We start from the raw sequence: 19,699 nt of genomic DNA on the forward strand, positions 1-19,699 counted from the left end.
CAACTTTAGAGGAGTTAACTGCAATCTGGCTACAGCTATGTCCTTGTAGCACAATATCAAGACTGTTTGTCAGTCTTACCTTTCCCAAGTGCAGGTTTATCCATCTGGTAAAGGTCCTCTTCTGTACATTTTCGCGTTCGACTAGAAATATCAGAAACAAAAAACAGCACTTAACTTTCCAGAAGAGGGAAAACTGGTAGTAAATTTCAGAAACTGATGCACAAAAGAGATAGAATTCATGAGAACTTGGTGAATAAAACAAATATATTCTAAATCAGGAGATAAAAGGTCCAGTTTCAGTGTTTTATTCAATTTCTTTGACCAGACATGGGCTGTACATTTGTAGATGCATTTAAAAGGCAGGAGGAAGGAATTTCTTAGTTTTGCAATCTTCAGTGAGGTGAACATTTATGTGCTGTGCACAGCTCTCCAGTGTTGCCACTCTCTGAGCTTGACCCTTCTATGTCAATTTATAGGATTATTGCTCTGACACCCTCATGCAAATTGGACTGGAGTGGACTCCAATGTATTTGCATGCAAAAGGCAACAGGACCAACACAGCAATTTTGTCTTTATACTTATGAATGGAAAAGCCTCATGAAATCCCATCTTCCCATTCTCCTAACTAGTGCATTTAGAATCAAAATTCTAAGTCCCCAGGCTGAAGAATAATTTTATTTATATTGCAATACAACTAGGAGTGCTTGTCCTCGCCAGAACTGTGCTGTACAAACAGCTCTTGGGCCAGCTGAAGAGTTTTTAATCAAATCTGCCATTTCCTGAATCCATTTCCATAGTGAACTATGGCAAGAGTATAAGGGGAATCATATTACTGACCAGCTTTCATTTACCTCCTAATATAAAAGAGTAAACCATACATTTAATATAAATGAAGTAGACTGTCAAAGCAATATTTCACTTTAAAGACAATTATTCTCAAGTGGTTACCCAGTTTCACTTAAATTAAGGAAATCTGGCAATTTATGAACAAAACACATTAAAACTAGTTATATGCTAGTATTTCAATTTACTCATAGAGCATATCAAATATATTTGAAAACCATTTTGTGTTTCTTCAGCCCTACAAAAACAGCTAACCTATCTACTGGGAAATCACATTCTGAAAAAGTCTGGGTTGCTTTTATTGGTCAGACTGATTACAGGCCAAGCAGTAGCTTCTGTAAATCAAATTTTAATACTGTTCTTTTTGATCATTTGAACCAAAGGGTCAGCAGCCTCTAATCATGTGTATAACTGTTTTCCTTATTTTGATGCAGTGGAATAGAGCTTTTCAGCATGAAGTACATCTGTCACTGATGTCCATTCAGGCCTTTAAAGTTGTCTTATTCCATAAAACCTGATTTTCTCCAAGATTGGTTAAAAAAAGTCATTATGCTTTAAGCGCTTTAGAAAACATAGAAAATGCCAAACTAATTATTGCTGTTGGCTTTCCTTTTAAAATGTCTTAGAAGAACGTGCAAAGATTTGAAACAGCTCTCTCCAAATGAAACTGTAAATTATATTAGGACTCCAGAGTGTCTGTAAAAAACACCCACAGCATTTACCACCTACAAATCTCAAAGTACAATAAACTGAGAGATGTGTCACATATTTTTTGGGCTTTGCCTTCTTCAGCACCTCAGCTTCAGAAGTGGGTTTCCATGCACTCACTCCCACAGCCAGGGCTGAGCAGCAGAAGTGCTGTGTGTCACCCAGGGTGTAACTTCGACAATCGAGCTGTTAAAATTAACCTTGGACAGTGGGTGGAGGTTAAGCCAGAATTATTCCCAGATATGCTTCTTTCTGTTCAAATACAGGTGTACAGAACAGGCAGAGGAGCTAGCAGTAGGCATCAGGGCCACCCATTAAACTTGTCTGAAATGCTGAGGAATGCTTGGATGGGCACCAGTGCCAGGCTTCAGAAAAGAAAAAGGAGACCCTATGAAATGGGCTGGATATACAGATTTCCAATGTCAACCAAAATAAAAAAGGAAACACAGAAATGTTCACAGAAGCAAATACAGTGTTTTCTGGTCTCATCAGAGGCTCGGTTTCTTGTCATATTTTTCACCAGTCACTTTGGCAACCTTCACTTTCAGTGTAAATAAGGATGCAAAAGAGAGTTGTGTTTATTTACAGATCATCCATAAAACTGAGCACACACTGGCTCCTAATTTTGCTGCAGAAATTCTGCCATGATGCAAATCAGGAGTTGCACATATGCCTCAAAGGATGGGTGAGCCAAGCTGGTATTACTGCTTTGGGAAGCTCACACACCAAACATTAAAAAAAGGCACATTCAGGAAAGCACTTGCATACATAGACAGGTTTCTGAGATGAATTTGTCTCTATAGCAAACAGCTTCTTTCCAGGAAGAGTGATGACCCCAGAATGGGCACTATTTGATTCTGTAAAATTCTAAAGCAACAGTAACTGGAAGGGGAAGAGGAAAGGAGAGGAAATGTGTTTATAAAATCCCTAAGGCACACAAACCCCTAATGCAGTCCATATGCTGGATGGCAGATTTAATGGGAGAAGTTCAGCACAGGTATTTACTGGTGTGTGCCTTTAACTGCTATTCTGCTCCAGCATTGTGGACCTCCCAGTTTCAGTACAGCCCCTCCTCTCCACAATCCTTTCATTTAAGACGATTGTAGGGACTCTATAAACTTTATGCAGTTTCTATAAATTAAATGGAATCTTTTTTTCTCCTTCACACCTAATATTATATAAAAGTGAAGAAAATCATTCAAGTCCAAAGTTCCTATACTTACATATATAGTTTACTAAAACTGCACTGTGTTTACTGGGCAGCTAGAGAGCAATAACACTATTATAAAATAATAATTACACTCACCATATGGCTGGCCCCTAAACAAATCCTGTACTGGGAAAGAAGGATACCTGCTGTGAGGGTTGAATTGAAAGATGTAATACTGGAAGGCAAAAAGTCCAGAATTGTCTTTTTGATTTAGCTCAGCTCAGCCTTGATATAAGAGAAAAATTATAGATACAAATTCTGACCACTCATAGAAGCTGGGTCTTCCAGACTCTTCCAGTAAGGAGGATGTAAGAGGAACAATGTTTTTATCAAAGTGCATGGGTAGGGCACTGACAGGCATTAACTGCAATAATTTAGAGGGAAAGAAGCCACTGGAGAGGAAAAAGGTGTACTGTTAGGATTGGGTGTACCCTATTGTATAACCTACACAGTTCTCTGCCCCACAGCTGTGTCCTAGAGGACAGAAGAATTTGGCAGAATTTGGCTCAGCCCCAGTAACTGCACCCTAGTCAGTATTCAATATTCACAAAGATATACTGCTTCATAAAATCTTATGCAAAGGCAACTAATTCCTCAAAGAGTAAAACTAATCTAGTTCAAAAACCACTTGGGCAAAATTCAAGGTTAAGCTGCTAATGCACAAGGGAGTTCTGCTGCTTTCCTGTGTGGCACTATTTCCTTCCCCATCAGTCTAGAAATTCCATGGGCATTTGCTAATGGCATTTCTTCCCCTCCCAAATGTCCTCAAAGGTCACTACTGTTTGCATCACCTGCAGGAAGCCAATCCCTAAGAGCCTCTATGTTCAACAGCAAATTGGAGATAGCAAATATTGATTTGCTTTTAAATACTATTTATTCTGTTGTTGTAGAACCAGTTATAAATAATCCTCTGAGGCACACCACCATGGGGCTGGGCACTTCAAGGAACTATGAAACATGGAAGCTGATTTGAGTAGAACACTTGTCAGTGTATAATTACATCGTTTCAGGAAACTGCTTGATTTGCATGTATGGATATTACTCCCAAAGCAAAGCAGAAGGTCACTTAAATGTGCTTCCAAACCTATTAGCATTTCATCTAGGATATCATCATCAAATGATGTTAAAACCTTCACAACAGGCTAAGCTGGCTTGTACATCCACTTACAACTTACTTTCCAGTCATCTTGCCAAGTTCCAGTTTTGTAAGAAGCACAAAATCCACCTTCCTTCTTTCTACCACAAACTCAGTCTCTATAGATACACTCCCTATTAACAAGAAGCAAGTCTTCCAGATGGAAATGCTGGTGTTGGCCATCTAACTGTGACAGAGGATGCTTCAACCACCCTTGGCTGCAGAGGCAATAACTTGCCAGGATAATCACCCCATATTCACTTCATAAGTACCCAGTGGCCACCACAGAACCAGTTCATAATGTGCATGGCTCTGGATGTATCCCAGCATTTGCCAATGTCTTTGATCAGGAGAGAATGACACTTCTTATTACACAACAAAAATAGATGGGGAAATGTATGATAATTAAATACTACAGCCTAACTCCAAAGTGGAACATGGTTCAGACACCCTAAGTCTTGGGAAATGCAAATTCCTCTTTTCTGCCTTCCTCACCGCCAAACTCACGTTCATAGAGTTAAGCAATCAATCAGTCTCTAATGAACACACATTGAACAATCCACTTTTGAACTCCAGGCCACTAAATAAAATGAGAACAGGATTTTAAACTGGGTGTTCCTGCACTGTGACACAGCTTAGGTATTTCTGATTACTAGGCATCATACTAACAAATCTGAATACTCCTTCCTCTGCAAACAGTGTTCACAAAGGAAGCCAGACTGACATCTTAGAAAATGGATTTTACCTAAAAATGCTCATTTGAGATGATGATAGATGCAAGTAATTGCCTACAGGCAAACAGAGACCAGGCCATTAGTTAGAGTACATGGTCAGGCACTGGATGCAGGATGCTGATGACAGATACCGGATACAGACAACCCATGGGAAGTACGGATCCTTGTCCAAGAGACCTTCTACTGTTCAAACACAATACATGGGACAAAGTTCAGGTGCACAGCCCAAGGACAGAGCACATGTAAGCAACACATCTGGCATGGGGAGGATGATTAAAGGTGTACTGTAACAAAAGGAAAAGGGGGGTGAGCAGGAGCAACTGGGTGCGGGGGTAGGAACCGACAGCAAAAAAACTGGAGAGTTTAAGATTAAATGTGTAAAGTAGGGCAGGGAAAAGTGCAATTAAATTTTGTACTTTTGTTTTATGTCAACACAGAGTTACATTAAACACATTGAACTATGAATGCTCAGAGACATAATTTCTATTAAATGTTTTCACAAGAGGATGAAAAAACAGCTCAAAACATTCCTCTCATGTATATGGTGCAGACCAGCAGCACTGCTCTGTGAATACTCAGTACTTGCACATAAAAATCTCCATATTTGTAGGAGTGTGAATTTTAAAGGCATAATCAAAACATAAGGAAAAATTTTAGCCAAATTGCCCACAAAATTAATTTTATAAGCTTATGAATTCCTGTGAATTCTATATTTACCTTGTGCTTAAGAAATCCCCAAACAGCTTAGAAGATTAATATAAATTTTCTGTTTGATCTATACAGGGGTTGGAGGCTTTGTTGTGCACCATATGCCAATTTGATGTAATCTGGAGCACATGAAATATTAAATCTTAAAAACCCTGGTTTTCTAAAGCAAACATTAACTACACTATATAACACGAGTCTGCTCTCAAGTTACCTCTTATGAACAGGGCCTCTAAGCCCTCCAGATGAAGTTGTTAAGTTAATTGTTTGTTGAAACTGACCCATTTATTAGGGTCCTTATTAAATTTCTATGGCAGGTGTTGAAAGCTTGAGGCTTTTTCATTCCATCAAAGTTGCAGAGTCCAAGTCTTATTGGTTCAAAATTCTTTAAAACTCAGGTTGGTGCTGCAGAACACAAACATTGTAAGATCCCAAGCATTACATTTTCATTAGCTGCAGCTAAACAGGTTTCTTTTGGACTTCAGTGTCTGATTATAGCAAAATATTTACTGCTGCAATTGGTGTATTAAGATTACATGCACCAGACAAATACTACAAGATGAATATGAGATTTCTAAAAAACACTTAGTGCTTCAATCCTCATAATATCTGAGACAGATGTTTCTCTTGCCAAAGAATTAGATTAATTTACTTGTAAATTCTATTGGGCTTTGGAAGAGAAATCCTACATAAAATATTACTATTAGAGCTGATCAAAATAGCTTCCAATAAGAGGGATTTATATTTTCCCTTGAAAACTAATTTAGTAGTGGCAGATGGTAAAGATTCCCCTCCATGTACCCTTCAACCACAAAGCAAACATCTTTGTTCACATTGCTCTTTGTATACATGGGAAATGTTATTGAACAGAATAACAAAATTTCTCATTTACATGCCAGGAATGTTATGAAATAAAATCTGACAAGGTTAAAAAAGAGAAATGCAGTTCTGTTCTGAACACTGAATGAAACAGACATCAGTGTATACCATGAAGATTGCTGCACCCAAATAAAGTTTTAACTAGGCTAAAGTCAACAGGTTTGAAACTGATCTAAAAAGTGACTTAAGTGTCAATCCAGCAAGGGGTTTCCAGGCTGTGCAGGACACCTCTTGTGATTTATTACACACTATTCGAGGACAATAATACCGCCTTCTGTGTATGAAATGAAACAGGATTTGCTGTTACCAGCAGGTGCCATTAGGTGAAATGCAACCAATAACGTTGTGGTTCAAGAGTTATTCCTCACCCAGAGTTCATGATGTTCCAGTGCTGCTTGCTGCACTGGTACTGGCTTCTCCAAATGGTTCACCTCTTGGGACTGAGGCCCCAGCTCTGCAGTGGGCAAAATATCCCATCCCTGTCATTGCTGGCATATTGAACTCTGCTTTAAAGCAGAATGCTTAACTTCAATTTCAACCTCTTGCACCTTTTCTACCTACTTGAGTATATTCAGTCAGATTCTCTGTACTTGCTCAAAAATAAAATCAGGAGCGCCCCTCTGAAACTAACAAAATCAAAGTTGTCACATTCAGCCAGGTACCAGTTAGCACTATCTTCCCATCAGTTAGAGAAATGGCTCTTGAATAAAGTTCACATTGACATGGTTTTACCAGCACAGACCTTTCCCTCCCACATGGAGAAGCAGGTCCCACAACCATATCAGCATCTGCACCAATATTCTATGTATCACTTCTAAGTGATCCCTGGAAAGATCTCCATTCTCATCTTGTGGCATCTAAAATGAAAAATACATCATCCTTCAGAGACGATCCTACATCCAGCAAGTAAGGGCTAGTCACAGAGTCCAGTCCATTCCATCTCCACTTTGCATTTACCTTTACTTGTTATGGCAGACCTAGAAAGCTTCAACTGTGAAGCATTCCTTATTCTTCACATTTTTTCATTCCTAGAGAGGAAAAAAAGTCCTTTTGGCTGGTTAACTTTGTTGAGACATCAAAATCTGAAATGCAGTAAGATATTCTGCTATACATCACATCTGACAACAGTGCTAAAGCCTGAATAATTTAAGATGAGCAAAGAAGCCAAACAAAACCCACATTATGTGTCAGGGATATTTCTTGACATTCAGAATCAGATGAGAACTAGCACGTGCCCAGAGTCCCACTGTTTCCTATATTTGTCAGTTAATGTTAACAGGTTGGTGTTTAACTCTATTTTTATGCATTTGTAACCATTGTAATTAAATCTGCAAGTAGAATGAAGAAAACGCAGGAGCAGGGGACTGGCAACATATCCACTTTCCACAGAAGAGTCCCAGGCAGTTTCCTGAGCGTCTTTAGACAAATCAGTCTTTAACTCCCCCTGTTATTAACCAAGATCTTTAAAGCACCACAGGATGGTACAGAAAGGCTGAGAAGACAACTGCCAGAGGTGCATCATCTTCTTTGGAATTTGCCTTTGCCTGTGTGAAACTTAAAAGACAGTAGTTTCATTTTCTAAAATCAGGTAAGAAAAGGCAACCATGAACATGTCACAGAACTACCTTGCAAAAGCCCTGAAATCACAAAAATTGCTTGTTGGGGTGCTGGTGGCTTCTGGATTTCTCTTTTCTGCTTCCCCCACTGTCCCCAAACAACTTGAGATTACCTGAGCTATACATCATCCAAACCAAGGAATGCTCACAAAGCCTTCTGGACACCCCAGCACTAGAAGAGGTTCATAAGTAAAATTTAGTTATATATTTGCAGAACTGAAAGAGCAGTAGAAAAGCCAGAAAGTGCAGGGACCACCAAAACCTATTGGTGTGCTCAAGAAATGGAGTGGCCTCATATGGATATGCAGAATCCAGAGCCACACTGCCTGCTGCCTCTATCCTACTTATTCTTCCTTTTAATGTCTCTTATCAAAGCCAATAAGCAGCACAGAAGAAATAGAGTGAGGAGCATGGTAATCAGGTGAATATTAGAGACATGCAGAAATACATGCAACTCTAAGAGCAAAAGATTGAAGAGATTTATGGAGATTAATATTTACTAGAGAAAAATCCTCTGGCTTTGGAGGAATAAGCAGATGCTTTGTTCTTTGTGGGCCAGACATGTGATCTGAAGTAGAGGGTACAAGCCTCTTTTGGAGGCACAAAGAGGAACACAAAACCAAAAACAGTGTAAGAGGTGGGAGCTACACTATATAAGGTGCTGTATTGCAGTGCGAGGCAACCGCCATTCAAAAATGGATGAAGGCAGACCATAGGCTGCCAAAGTTGGGTTAAAATGGATAAAAAGCTGAACTATGGTAGAAATCCTTTTTAAGATGCATTTTATAAAATGCAAGAGCCTAGCATACTCCAATATGCTGTACCAGTACATACTCCTGAGGAGTTGCTATTTGACTAAAATGACCTGTTGGGTCATTTAAGCCTCATTCTAGGAGGCTTCAAGAGAGTTACTCCTGCTTTTCTAGAAGGGTGGCTGCCACAGAAGAAGTTACAGACAGACTAAGGATGGCAAAATTCTAAGTGTTCAGTGAAGTCAATCATGCAGTCTCCCCCACAAGATCCCAAGCCTGGCCCCTCTAGCACTAACACAGGCTATGTGGGCAGCACAGCAGAAAGCCTGGTCCCCTCTGCACCCTGGAGAGCACTGCTTCAGGTAGCACAGGGAATTGTGAGCTGAAAGTCCTGAGTATTATTCAAAAGTGAGCAGAGAAACTATTTTTCTGAAATCAGCAGCAGTCTCTCCTTTGCTCCAGCAGGCTCTAAGACCAGGTTAGAATGCATGAACATAGTTCAGAAATAATATTGGCACAGCTTACCAATTAATCAAAACTAGAAGGTGTCAGACAAAATTTTGGACTGGGTTTGGATTAAGGCCTGCAGTAACACTCAGAATCCCAGTTTTCCCTGAGTCTCACAGAATGTGGAAATGCAGCCCTCAAGTGACTCACTGATGCTCTTGAGGGAGCTCCACATTTTTAGCTATGTGCCTGAAGGCAGGTTTGAACAAATCTGCCAGGATGAAAACCCAAGGAAGAGCAATGTGTGTATGAGCTCTCTTTTTCTGAGGATCCAACAGTAAAATAGTACCATTTTATGGCATTAAACCAATGTCATCAAAAACCACAGCACAGTGAGCTGTAGACACTTCATGCATCTTCAACACTGACACTGACATGCCTTCTCACTTTGCTATTAAATAGTTCACCTGTAGCTTCCAGGACAGCCACCACCTCTCTACCTTGCTAATTTTTGCATCTATTTTCCAAATTTCAAATAAGAACATGGCAGGAACCATGAAAATTCACACTCTGTCCTTCATAGCCAAAACATGGAATATCCACTCAGAAAGAAAGGCAAATGTAAAAGAATTTGGATTTTAGTGCCAAGCAAATATCTGTGTTGTTTATGGACATTTCCAAAGACAAAATCTACCAGAGAGACATTCCTCATGTACAATTTTACCCATAGCAAGAAAATCTTCTTCCAAGCAAAACCCCCATTACTACATAACTATACTGTGTGTTTGTACTGTACATTACTCTGTGTTTGCACGGTACCTTCAACCTCATCAGCTCTGTCATCCTCCTTATCAGACTTTTTTATGCCTGTGGACAAGACACAGCAGTCTCTTCTATTACAAAGAAGCAAATGGGAGCAGCAAGAACTTCAGGGACCAATTATCACATATGCAACAAGCCCTTCCTTTAATACAACTGGCAGTGCTCATATGGCATCATCACATCTTTCCAAAAGCCAAGCTTAAAATTAAAAAAAAAAAAAAAGCTGATGGAAAGAACAGGTATTTTGTGGCTTTGATGTGTGTCCAGCATGCGTAACGATCCCTCCTGAGATGTGTTTAAGAGATACACTTCACAACGGGACCTAAGCCATCTATTTGTTATATTAGCTTGTACTCAGAAGTTAATCTGATATTCCAGAGAAAGGCAGACCTTCCAATATATGTCATACTCCCTAGCAGAGGAATTTTGGCAGGAGAGGGAGGCCCAGCACAAGGGCAGGGTCAAGCCACATTTTGGCAGCAGAGCTGGCCCAGTGTGTACAGCAGCCCTTGGCCCAAGAGCACTTACACTTACAGACACTATCACACGAGCTCACTCTTGCTCCCCTTGTTGCACTGCCTTGCATCTCACCCCAAGCCCTAACAACAGGATTATGGTTAGTGCATGTTCCTCCTGGCTTTTTATCCATTTGCCATATCAAATAAGGAATGCTGTGCAATGGGAATTATGCAGAGCATGAGGGCTGACAGCATTCCTGCTGCTGGAGGAGTCAGGAGAGCTCTAATCAGTCAGCTTCTGTTCTGTCTCCTTTTCCTCTCTCTGACAGGCACACCTGGCAATTTCAGCCCAGAGGAATGCTGGTATGTGCTGGATATGGTTAATAGGTGATACCTCCACCTTCTGTAGGCCTCCAGTTACCTTGGAGCTGGAACATGCATGCCAACAGGAAAAAATCAGTACCTTAGCCTCCATTTTTCTTCAAACATAGGCGGATGGATGGAGGAAGGATGGATGGATGGATGGATGGATGGATGGATGGATGGATGGATGGATGGATGGATGGATGGATGGATGGATGGATGGATAGATGGATGAACAGCAGAAGAGGACACCAATGCTGTCAGGACTACATACTCCAGCTCCTTATGGCAATCCTTAAGGAGCTGGACAATCCATTAAAATAGGAAAAGACACCAAAAGCATAAGGAAGGCTGCACTGCACACAGACCCTGGTGTCTGAACACCTTGTCACCAGCGCTGAGATCAGGTGAGCTAGTACAGCACAGGCACGGGCACTGTGGGTGAATGGGACAAAATCTCCTCACTCAGGCCCTGCCTGTGCTCAGACCTAGAGATTTCAAAGCTGTTTTAAGACTGTTTGTATATGACTTGTACAAGATTCTTTTACAAGAAGCCCAGGTATCTCACAGAGCTGTGTCAGAGCCAGGACAGAGCCATTCTGCCCATTCTGCCTTTGCATGTGCTTTCAGCTGAGAAGCTTTTGCAGATGGTCATGGTCCTGTGCAGCAATCAGTGCCTTGCCTGGATGATGCCATCCAGCAACTGCTTTGCTGGGAGAGCCTGGTTTTAAGTTGAGAACCTTAACTCTTGTGAGGAGCTTCTACTCTTTACAGCTGTATGAAATGACTTAAAACAAACAAAACATTTCAGAAATATGAGCCATGACTCATGGATTTTGAGAGCTAGAGTTCACATATCCCCATTGTGTGTCATTTTGAGATCATGGAAAGACATTATTAAGTATTCCAAGGACTCTGGCAGGCTTGAAGTGTGCATGGCAATGAGCATCATCAAAGCACTTGCAGCATCCATAGTACAAGCAAAGTCAGACCAGAGAATTGAGTAATCATGACTAAAACATGATCATACAGTCAGCTCCCCTCAGGATTAGAAACACAATGAAATCTTCATAGAGAAAAAAAAAATCAGGAATGCAACAACCTGACTGCAGCCTCTTGCATGGCAACAGGGAAACACCAAGTCTTTAAGCAGAAGATGCTAGTTTGAAACTGAGGTATCATTAAAAAAAAAGACTCTCAATGCAAAACAGCATTTAGACTCTGCTACAAAATAGTGCTAGCAAGGTTATGGATACCAGAATATGACCTCTATCAAAAAATCCTGTGTAAGGTATGTCAAGGAGAAGGCTCAAAATCTTAAATGCCTGTGGGAATTTCTCTCAGGCCTTGGATAAATTTTCATGCTCTGTGCTTCTCATCTGTAACAGTGCAATCATTCATACTTTGACGCTAACTTGAAACTGAACCCACAAACACTGAGTGCAAAGTCAGGCCCTAGTATTTAGTAAATAAGGAATTCATAAGATTACTTTCATCATTCATCTATCCAACAACACCAAAACTGCTGATCAATAACATCATTTGCACAGCCAAGGAAGGAATGCCAACAGGACTTGATACACCAGTGTGCCTCTCTTGTGCTGGCTTTGTTTGCATCTGTATATTGACCCCAGAGCAGTAAAGTTGTAAAGACAGAAACACCTTTTACCTACTAACCCTGGAAGTTACTGATACTGGAAGTAACAGAGGAGAAAATGTTACAACTGAACTTTATCACCAGGCCATTCCTCCCTTGCTCACCAACAGGACATTCATAAGAAAGTCACCAGAAAAGTCAGGATGGGAATTTTGTTTTAGTGTAACTTCACAGACACTTTTCGTGGTTACCCTTTAGTTTATTTTTTCCATTAATAATTATGACTGCAATTTAGCTGTAAGAATGGCTTTGAAAATATACCTTCTCTATTTCAATTTGTTTCTACAGCTGCAGAATTACATTGTTTAACATTTCTTTCTTAAGTGGATTTCCTTTGGCTTTGGCTCCCATTTAATAAAGCAACGAGTTTACTGAAAACAGCCTTTGCAGTTTCAGTGGATTAGTAGGGTAAAGCCTAACTTGATTGAAAAATAACTTTGCTCCATGTTGCTTTACTGCCAGCAGCTCACACTATTGCCTACAGCTGCGTCTGGCTGACAGACCAGTAATTTCACTTTTGGTTTGTTTTCAAATGGTCAGCAACAGCCACACCAATGACATGAACACTCCTTATTTTCTGTGGTGTGTGCAGAGTAGGTGGGAATCCTCTAAGTGGAGACACATTGTCAGGAGAGGGCTTTGCTGCTCTGCTGGAGATCAGCCGCTGATAAATGCAAGGAAAGGATGTATGGACCAAAGACAGCAATATAATTACTTACAATTCCATGACAGATGAAACACGTGGGTGGCAATTAAGTACAAAAAGCCTGTCAGAAATCCCTAAGCACATAATTTAATCAGGATTTGATGCTATGACACCACAACATGCAGCACACCTCTTTAAGGGCTGCAGAGCCTTGGTTCCTCACTCATCTCCCATCCTGCAGTGTTCTGGGCACAGCTGTGTCCCACAGAGGCTCTTCCTTGACGGCACCCACAGCTCAAGATAAGCATCAGGATTAGCTTTTATTTGTCTTCTAAAACAAACAGATTTAATCTGTCGATCATTTCATTATAAATAAAATAATAAATAATAGTTACTCTGTTCTTTCAACATTGAAAAGGTTTAATTTTATAGCTGTTTTTGTAGGGTGGTCACATTAAACCTCACATGTGTAAGCAAACAAAGACACTTTGATATTAACAGATGAGCAGAATGACCATGGGTCATTCAAATTCCCAAGATAAATTTTGTTTTCCTCTCCTACCTTGGCCAGAAAATTAAAAAATGGAGATAACTGGTGGCTTTTATGAATGCCAGTATATCATATATCATATATCTCCACTAGAAAAACAATAATCAATTTATTTACTTCTATGACCATTAAACATAGCATTTTAAAGCTTAGTTATATAAATCCTTCCACTCAGACACTTTCAGCCAACTCTCTCCATTAAAAAAAAATTTTAAAAGATACAATCAGGTATAGAAGTACAATTATATAGCAAAGGACATATTTTTTGTCACAGACAACATGAAGAGAAATAAAAACTTTGAGTTTATGAACAGTTTAAAATTTTCAAAATAATGACAAAAAGTACTTAGACAAGTTCATAGTATTTACAATTTCAACAGAGATCTCCTTGCATAAAGAACATAAACTTTGCCCACTAAGTGAGAGATACAGCAGTCTTCTAGAGAACTTCACTGGTAAGGAAGCTGCCAAGGGGTTAAGAGATGAAATCATCTGGTTTCAGAAGGAATTGCCAGTCAAAGGAAAAACCTTCTGCTGGTATAAACGGACCCTTTTCCTCTGGATTTTTAGACACTTATAAAATTGATCCATGCAATTTCAGGTCAAACATAAGAAATTATCACTGTACTGATTTTACAAACAAGTTACATTTGACTGATTTGTCTGATGTCATACAAGAAGCCAAGTTACGTCTCAAGCCTTGCTCTTTTAAATCACACTTTGCATGGTATGCCAGGATATGCTTAGAAAGCTCTGATTTGATTTGAGTTGCTATGCAAGAGATGGATCTTTGAAATGCAGCTTGCGTGGGCCCTTTTCTTAATGAAATCCACTGAGATACTGAACTCCACAGTTAAAATAGGTTTTTCCATACAGATTTGAAGCAAATGAATTTGGAGCAGAATGTACTTGCTATAAAAAGTAAGGGGAAGAAAAAGTCTTCAAACTTAACATTTGTCCCAAGAGTCACATAAAATTTCATGTCTCAGGGTTGTCTTCCAGGGAAACTAATGTTTCCCTGGAAACACGTTTCTAAATACAGTTGCTCCACTCACATCTTGTCCCAACAGTTTGTTCTTCAAGAACAGAGATGGGCTAATCAATGCTGAGTTAGTGTCCCTGAAACTTGCCCACTCGAGTTAAATCCCACAGTTTCTCAGGATCCACCTATTTTTAATAACTTAATGTAACAACATTATGTAACAAACCTAACCTGTGCTTCAAGTTATTTCCAAAAGTCAATGCATGCAAGTCCTCATCTCATACTTCAGCAGTAGCCCTAAAACATTTTTAACCTCTGGCACAAAAACAGAGATGCACCACTAATTACTCTTCAAGTCTGAGACAGCTGGTGCTCAGCCAGGTACCAGAGGCATTCCAGGAAAGGGAAAAGTATCCTGACTTCATATCATGCCTGGCACATTGGAGCACCAATCACTTGTAGAAGTAAGACCCAGTTAAGCTGCACCAGTTAAGCTATGATGAATTACACATTTCTGAGGAGCTCCTGGGAACCAGTGGAGGAAATCTGTGAAGTCACCGTGGTGTCTGGTTTCCTTCCTTATCCAGGCACTAATGTAAGCATTAGTCCCAGTTTCCTCATGGATAAAGCATAAATGCTGGTGAATATTTCACTTCTAGAGTGCTAGAAGAAGGAGCTGCCTTTTTCCAGCACTCCTTTTGGTTACCCTGCATTGAACTTCGTGCCAATATCCACCTACAACTAGGAGGCAGTGCGGGTCCTGGCCTGTTTCCTAACAAGATCTCCAAGTTGCAGTGGGTTTGGCAGAGTGCTGTCTTGCGTCTTGTGTCTCTGCCTAGGAAGAGCTGGCTCTGAAAAAAGTCTATGGGTGATACCAGCCTTTGCCCTGTCATCTTTATGCTTTACCAGAACAGAGATGCTGGAGCACCTCATGCTAATCTCTAGTGACTACTTACCTGGCAGATGGATATTTCTGGTGACAAACAATTCTTTGATCTTTTGATACAAGAGTGGTGGCAAGAGTAAGATTATTTGATCTGAAGAAACGAAGACTTAGGATTTGACAGAATAATTTTTTCTCTTTGTGTGAGGTGTCTCATGAGTGGCACTGAGAGACTAATTTGCTGTCTTTCCCAGCAAAAGAACTAAGGAACATCAAATGAAAACACCAGGACACAGGTTTAAAAACAAAACTAAGGGAATTGCCTCTTCACACAGTTGCACTGTTGAAGTCCTCACAGCCAGATGCTGAGGATTCAACACCTTTAGGGAGAGCTTAAGGGGACACACAGTCACTAAAGGAAAATTCACGTGAGTTATTTATCAGCAAATTGCCTCCTGTCTCTGGAAGTCCATGTTTTGCAAATGGTTGCAGACTAGATGAGGAAATTGTGAAAACTCTTGCCTTTTTCTCAAACTAACTAGGTACCCCCTCTGGCACTGTCAGAGATGCTTGGCTGGGCAGACCTTTGTGTGAGCACCTGCCTCCAGCACATTCCCGGCCAGGTACTGCAGTGGATGAGTCTCAGCTGTGGGACAGGTCAGAGAGAACCTGGGCTGAAGGCATGCTGGCATGTTCTAGGCTGAAGAAAAAGGCCTATATGGATTAAAGGCCCTGGGAGGTAGAGAAAAAGAAACCTTTGCTTTTTCATGCTTGTATGGCAGTGGCAAGGCAAGAGCCTTGGGTTTGGTTTTCCTTTTCATTATTGCCTGCTCTGTCCAGCCTACAGTAGGACTTTCACCACTACAGATAAATAGATGATTTTTACCATACCTGACACTAATTTAAAGTCTTCTTTGCATGACCTTGTATGGTGCCACCTTTAAATGGACTGCAATATTAAAAAACAAATCAGAGAGAAGGAAGGACCTGGATAAAACAACCCTTTTGGCTTCCTGCTACAAGAGCCTTTCACTCACTTTTACTGGTAAAAACTAATACACCTTGTTAAAGTCAACTGCCTTAACAAATTACTTTATTAACTTAAAATGCACTAACCTATTTCTAAAAGAGCTGGCCTTGTTAAACCAGCTGTCTGTTTATAAAATAGCCATGAAAAAATTCTGCAGTGTCTTGGACAGTGTAGCTATCACAGAGCCCATGGCTGGCAGACAAGTATTGTCATCCCAAGCTGGACACACAGAAAACCCCCACAGTAAGCATAAGAACCAAAGTAAATAAATAGGTCTCCTGTCACACCCTGAAGGTTGCCACCTCCCAGTGCTTGCCAAGGAAAGCACATTCCAGATACGGGGCCCTTCCTGACTGCCACAATTACTCCCAGAAACAGGTCTAATCCATCAGGCTCCAGATCTCTGTGGGAAATCAAAAGCCAGAAATAAAGTCAGGAAAGTAACACAAAATTATTCTCAGACGGGTCACCACAGAGAATATTTTTAAACCAGAAACAGTCTGCTCAATGTGGACTAGAGGCAAAGAGCAGTTACTTTCTCTTACCCTCACAGTGAGCACTATTTCACTGATGCCAACATCTTCTGGAGATTTATTTCTCCATCTCCTTGCAGATTTGTTTATATTAGCCTGACCCCTAGGTCCTCCATGGAGATCAGAAAATGGCACTTCTGCCTGCTTTGCCTGGGGCCATCCCTGCTTTCCCTTGGGCTGACTAGGTTGTATGAACACCCCTCTTCTTTCCCTCCCTTCATCAGGAGAGCATTTTGCAGGTTTGCTGAGCAGCTAGAGATACAGAAAAAGCTACTATTAAAGGTTTTCCTAACAATGCAACTGCTTAACAGACAAGGTCACTACTGTATTTACTTGTTTTAAAAAGTAAACACTACAACGTCAACTGAGTGTTTGTAAAGAAAACTGCTGCTTCCAGGCATGTCAGCATCTACTGTCCAATGTCCTTGCCTTGGGCCTGTAAGAGCATCCTGGCACTTCTGGAATAAGCTCTGAGCAGAGAAGTTATCAGTCAAAGACAAGAAGAAAGAATTTTAAGCAAAGAATTTGACTCTGATGAATTCTGTGGGTGTGGTGATATATGAGAATGTTCTTTCAATTTGAAGCATCTCATTGCTGCCTCTGTTCTTTTCTGAGAGGGGGAAAAAAAAGGTGTTTCTTAACTGGTATTTTTTTCATAAATTGCGCCTGGAGCAAAAGAGAATACCACAGTTATCAAAAAGGACTCTGTGTTCTTACTGAGGAAGCATCTCAGTCCCCAGTGCTGCTGTGACTACTCATGACCTATGCACACGGTGCATATCCAAGCACTTTTCCCACAAAGCCACCTGTGCTGCACTCCCAAGGACACATTCCCTTCAGTCTATCTGCCACCCCTTGCAGTTCCTGGGCAGGAGCTTCTCACACTGTAGTCCTTAAACCTCAAATGACCTGCACTGGTCTGGACACACTCATCAGCAGTTTCTTATGGCTTGGAGACTTCGTATGCATTTCAGACACAGAGGTGAGAAGGTAGAATTGTTTTGCATTAAGGAATGCTGTCAGCAATCAAATTTTGGAGAAGAACTTTCTTTAAAAAGTTTATAGTTTCCCAAGTTGCAACATGGATCAATGAGAAGTTGATGGCCAATTATGGCACACCTGAATTTTTGCCTTCAGTTTGGAAGCACCAACTCATGCTTACCTTTAAATGCACTGCTGGTTCTTGCTCGAAATTGTACAATAATGTCCCTGAAACCAAGCTACAGTGTCTGCAGTTGTCTGTACTGAAGAGGTTCACAGGTGCTCTAGCTAGCTCTGCACACCAGTGTGCTCATTCTGGGAGAATGCTCTTTCCAGTGAAACCCTCTACCCTGAACAGAGCTGGTGGTATGAGTGGTATCAGACATATCAGTTCTTGGAAATGGATAATTTTTGTCCTCTACTCTGCTGCTTTAGAAAAAAAAGGGAGTTCCTTCCTCACTAGGAAGTTACAGGCCCAGTGAGCCCTGATTCAAACCCACACATCCCCTGGGTGCCCGTTGGCAGAGGCACGTCCTTGTGCTCCGCATGGCTCCTGTCAGTGTCCCACATCCCCGTCCCAGATTTCTACCCTCCTGCCAAGTCCTCTCAGAACTGCAGAGGTGCTCGGTTAGAGGTGCTCACAGCCAGCCCATTCTGTTGGAATGATCTCCATTTGCAGAGGTGCTCACAGCCAGCCCATTCTGTTGGAATGATCCCCATTTGCTGAATCCCCAGTGCAGGAGGTCCCAGGGTGCAGCGTCAGAGCAGCTCCAGGGGCAGCAGAGCCATGGCTGCAGCAATGCCTGCCCCAGCCTGGCACCCCCGAGCCTGCAGGGCTCCCCAGGGCCCCTCTGCCAGCCTGGGCCCTGAGGCACTGCCCTCCCTTCCTCCTGCTTTGCCCCAACCTGCAAGGAGGAGTTTTGGTCCATGCCTCGCGTGCCTCTAACATATGCACACTGGATAAGATGCTACTTTTTATGTCTTCATTAATCTCTTCGAGCTCCTTTAATTGCAGCCTGGAAGCTTTTTCCAGACTAGTGGCTGGCATTATTTTATCCTTTCCCTGAACAGTTCATCTGCCTTTGCAATTTACAGGCATTTCTCTAGGGGTGAATTTCAATTTTTCCTGGGGTATGAAGTCACATGTTCCACAGATTATCCCACCATCCACCCTCCTTCTGCTTCTTGAGTCAAGTCAGAGAAAAAAACCAATATGCATACTTCTCTCTCCCCAAAAAGTACATTCTATCCCATTAAAAATTGATGCACCATGTACTTTGAAGACCAGAAATAAACCCTGCAGATTCACCAGCTTGTCATTCGCTCCCCCATGCTATCACTAGACAATAATATTAAGTGAGGTTTTTTAATTTTCTTTTTTCCTATGATCCTCTCTGCACTCAGGTTCTGCACTTTTTCCACATGCAAGCAAGCATTATTTGCCAAGGAGCCCCTTTTTCCAGGCAGTTTCTGCTGGATGTACAGCCCTTCTTGTTACTTTGCTTTCCTGCTCTACTCTTTACTTGTTAAATTGATTATTAGATTCTATTACACATACCAAGTACCAGCAAATATAATGTTTCAGAAAAGATCAGAAAAGGCTGGTTTCAGAAACACCTCAGCTAATTCCAAGACCAGCTTGTCTTGTGTCTCACTAGGTGCTCACAAACCCTTGTGGGGCTCTCCAAATTCCAGCCCTCTGTAAACTGAGTTTCTTCCTCAAATTTGAATGCAAATTGCTCCATGATGCTTTTGAGCAGTTCTT

At 41.1% G+C, this 19,699-nt stretch overlaps 1 protein-coding gene across 2 annotated transcripts in view; it reads right to left on the reverse strand.

The window, feature by feature from the left end:
• Positions 1-19,699, reverse strand: part of CLMN (calmin) — a 73,602-nt gene that overhangs the window by 23,129 nt on the left and 30,774 nt on the right. For both annotated transcript variants that reach the window (XM_030949074.1, XM_030949073.1), the window contains exon 2: positions 80-141. In XM_030949074.1, coding sequence (XP_030804934.1) covers positions 80-141 — 62 coding nt within the window. The remainder of the gene's footprint in view (positions 1-79; positions 142-19,699) is intronic.

Source organism: Camarhynchus parvulus, chromosome 5, assembly GCF_901933205.1.
Source record: "Camarhynchus parvulus chromosome 5, STF_HiC, whole genome shotgun sequence".
NCBI classification, from domain to species: domain Eukaryota; kingdom Metazoa; phylum Chordata; class Aves; order Passeriformes; family Thraupidae; genus Camarhynchus; species Camarhynchus parvulus.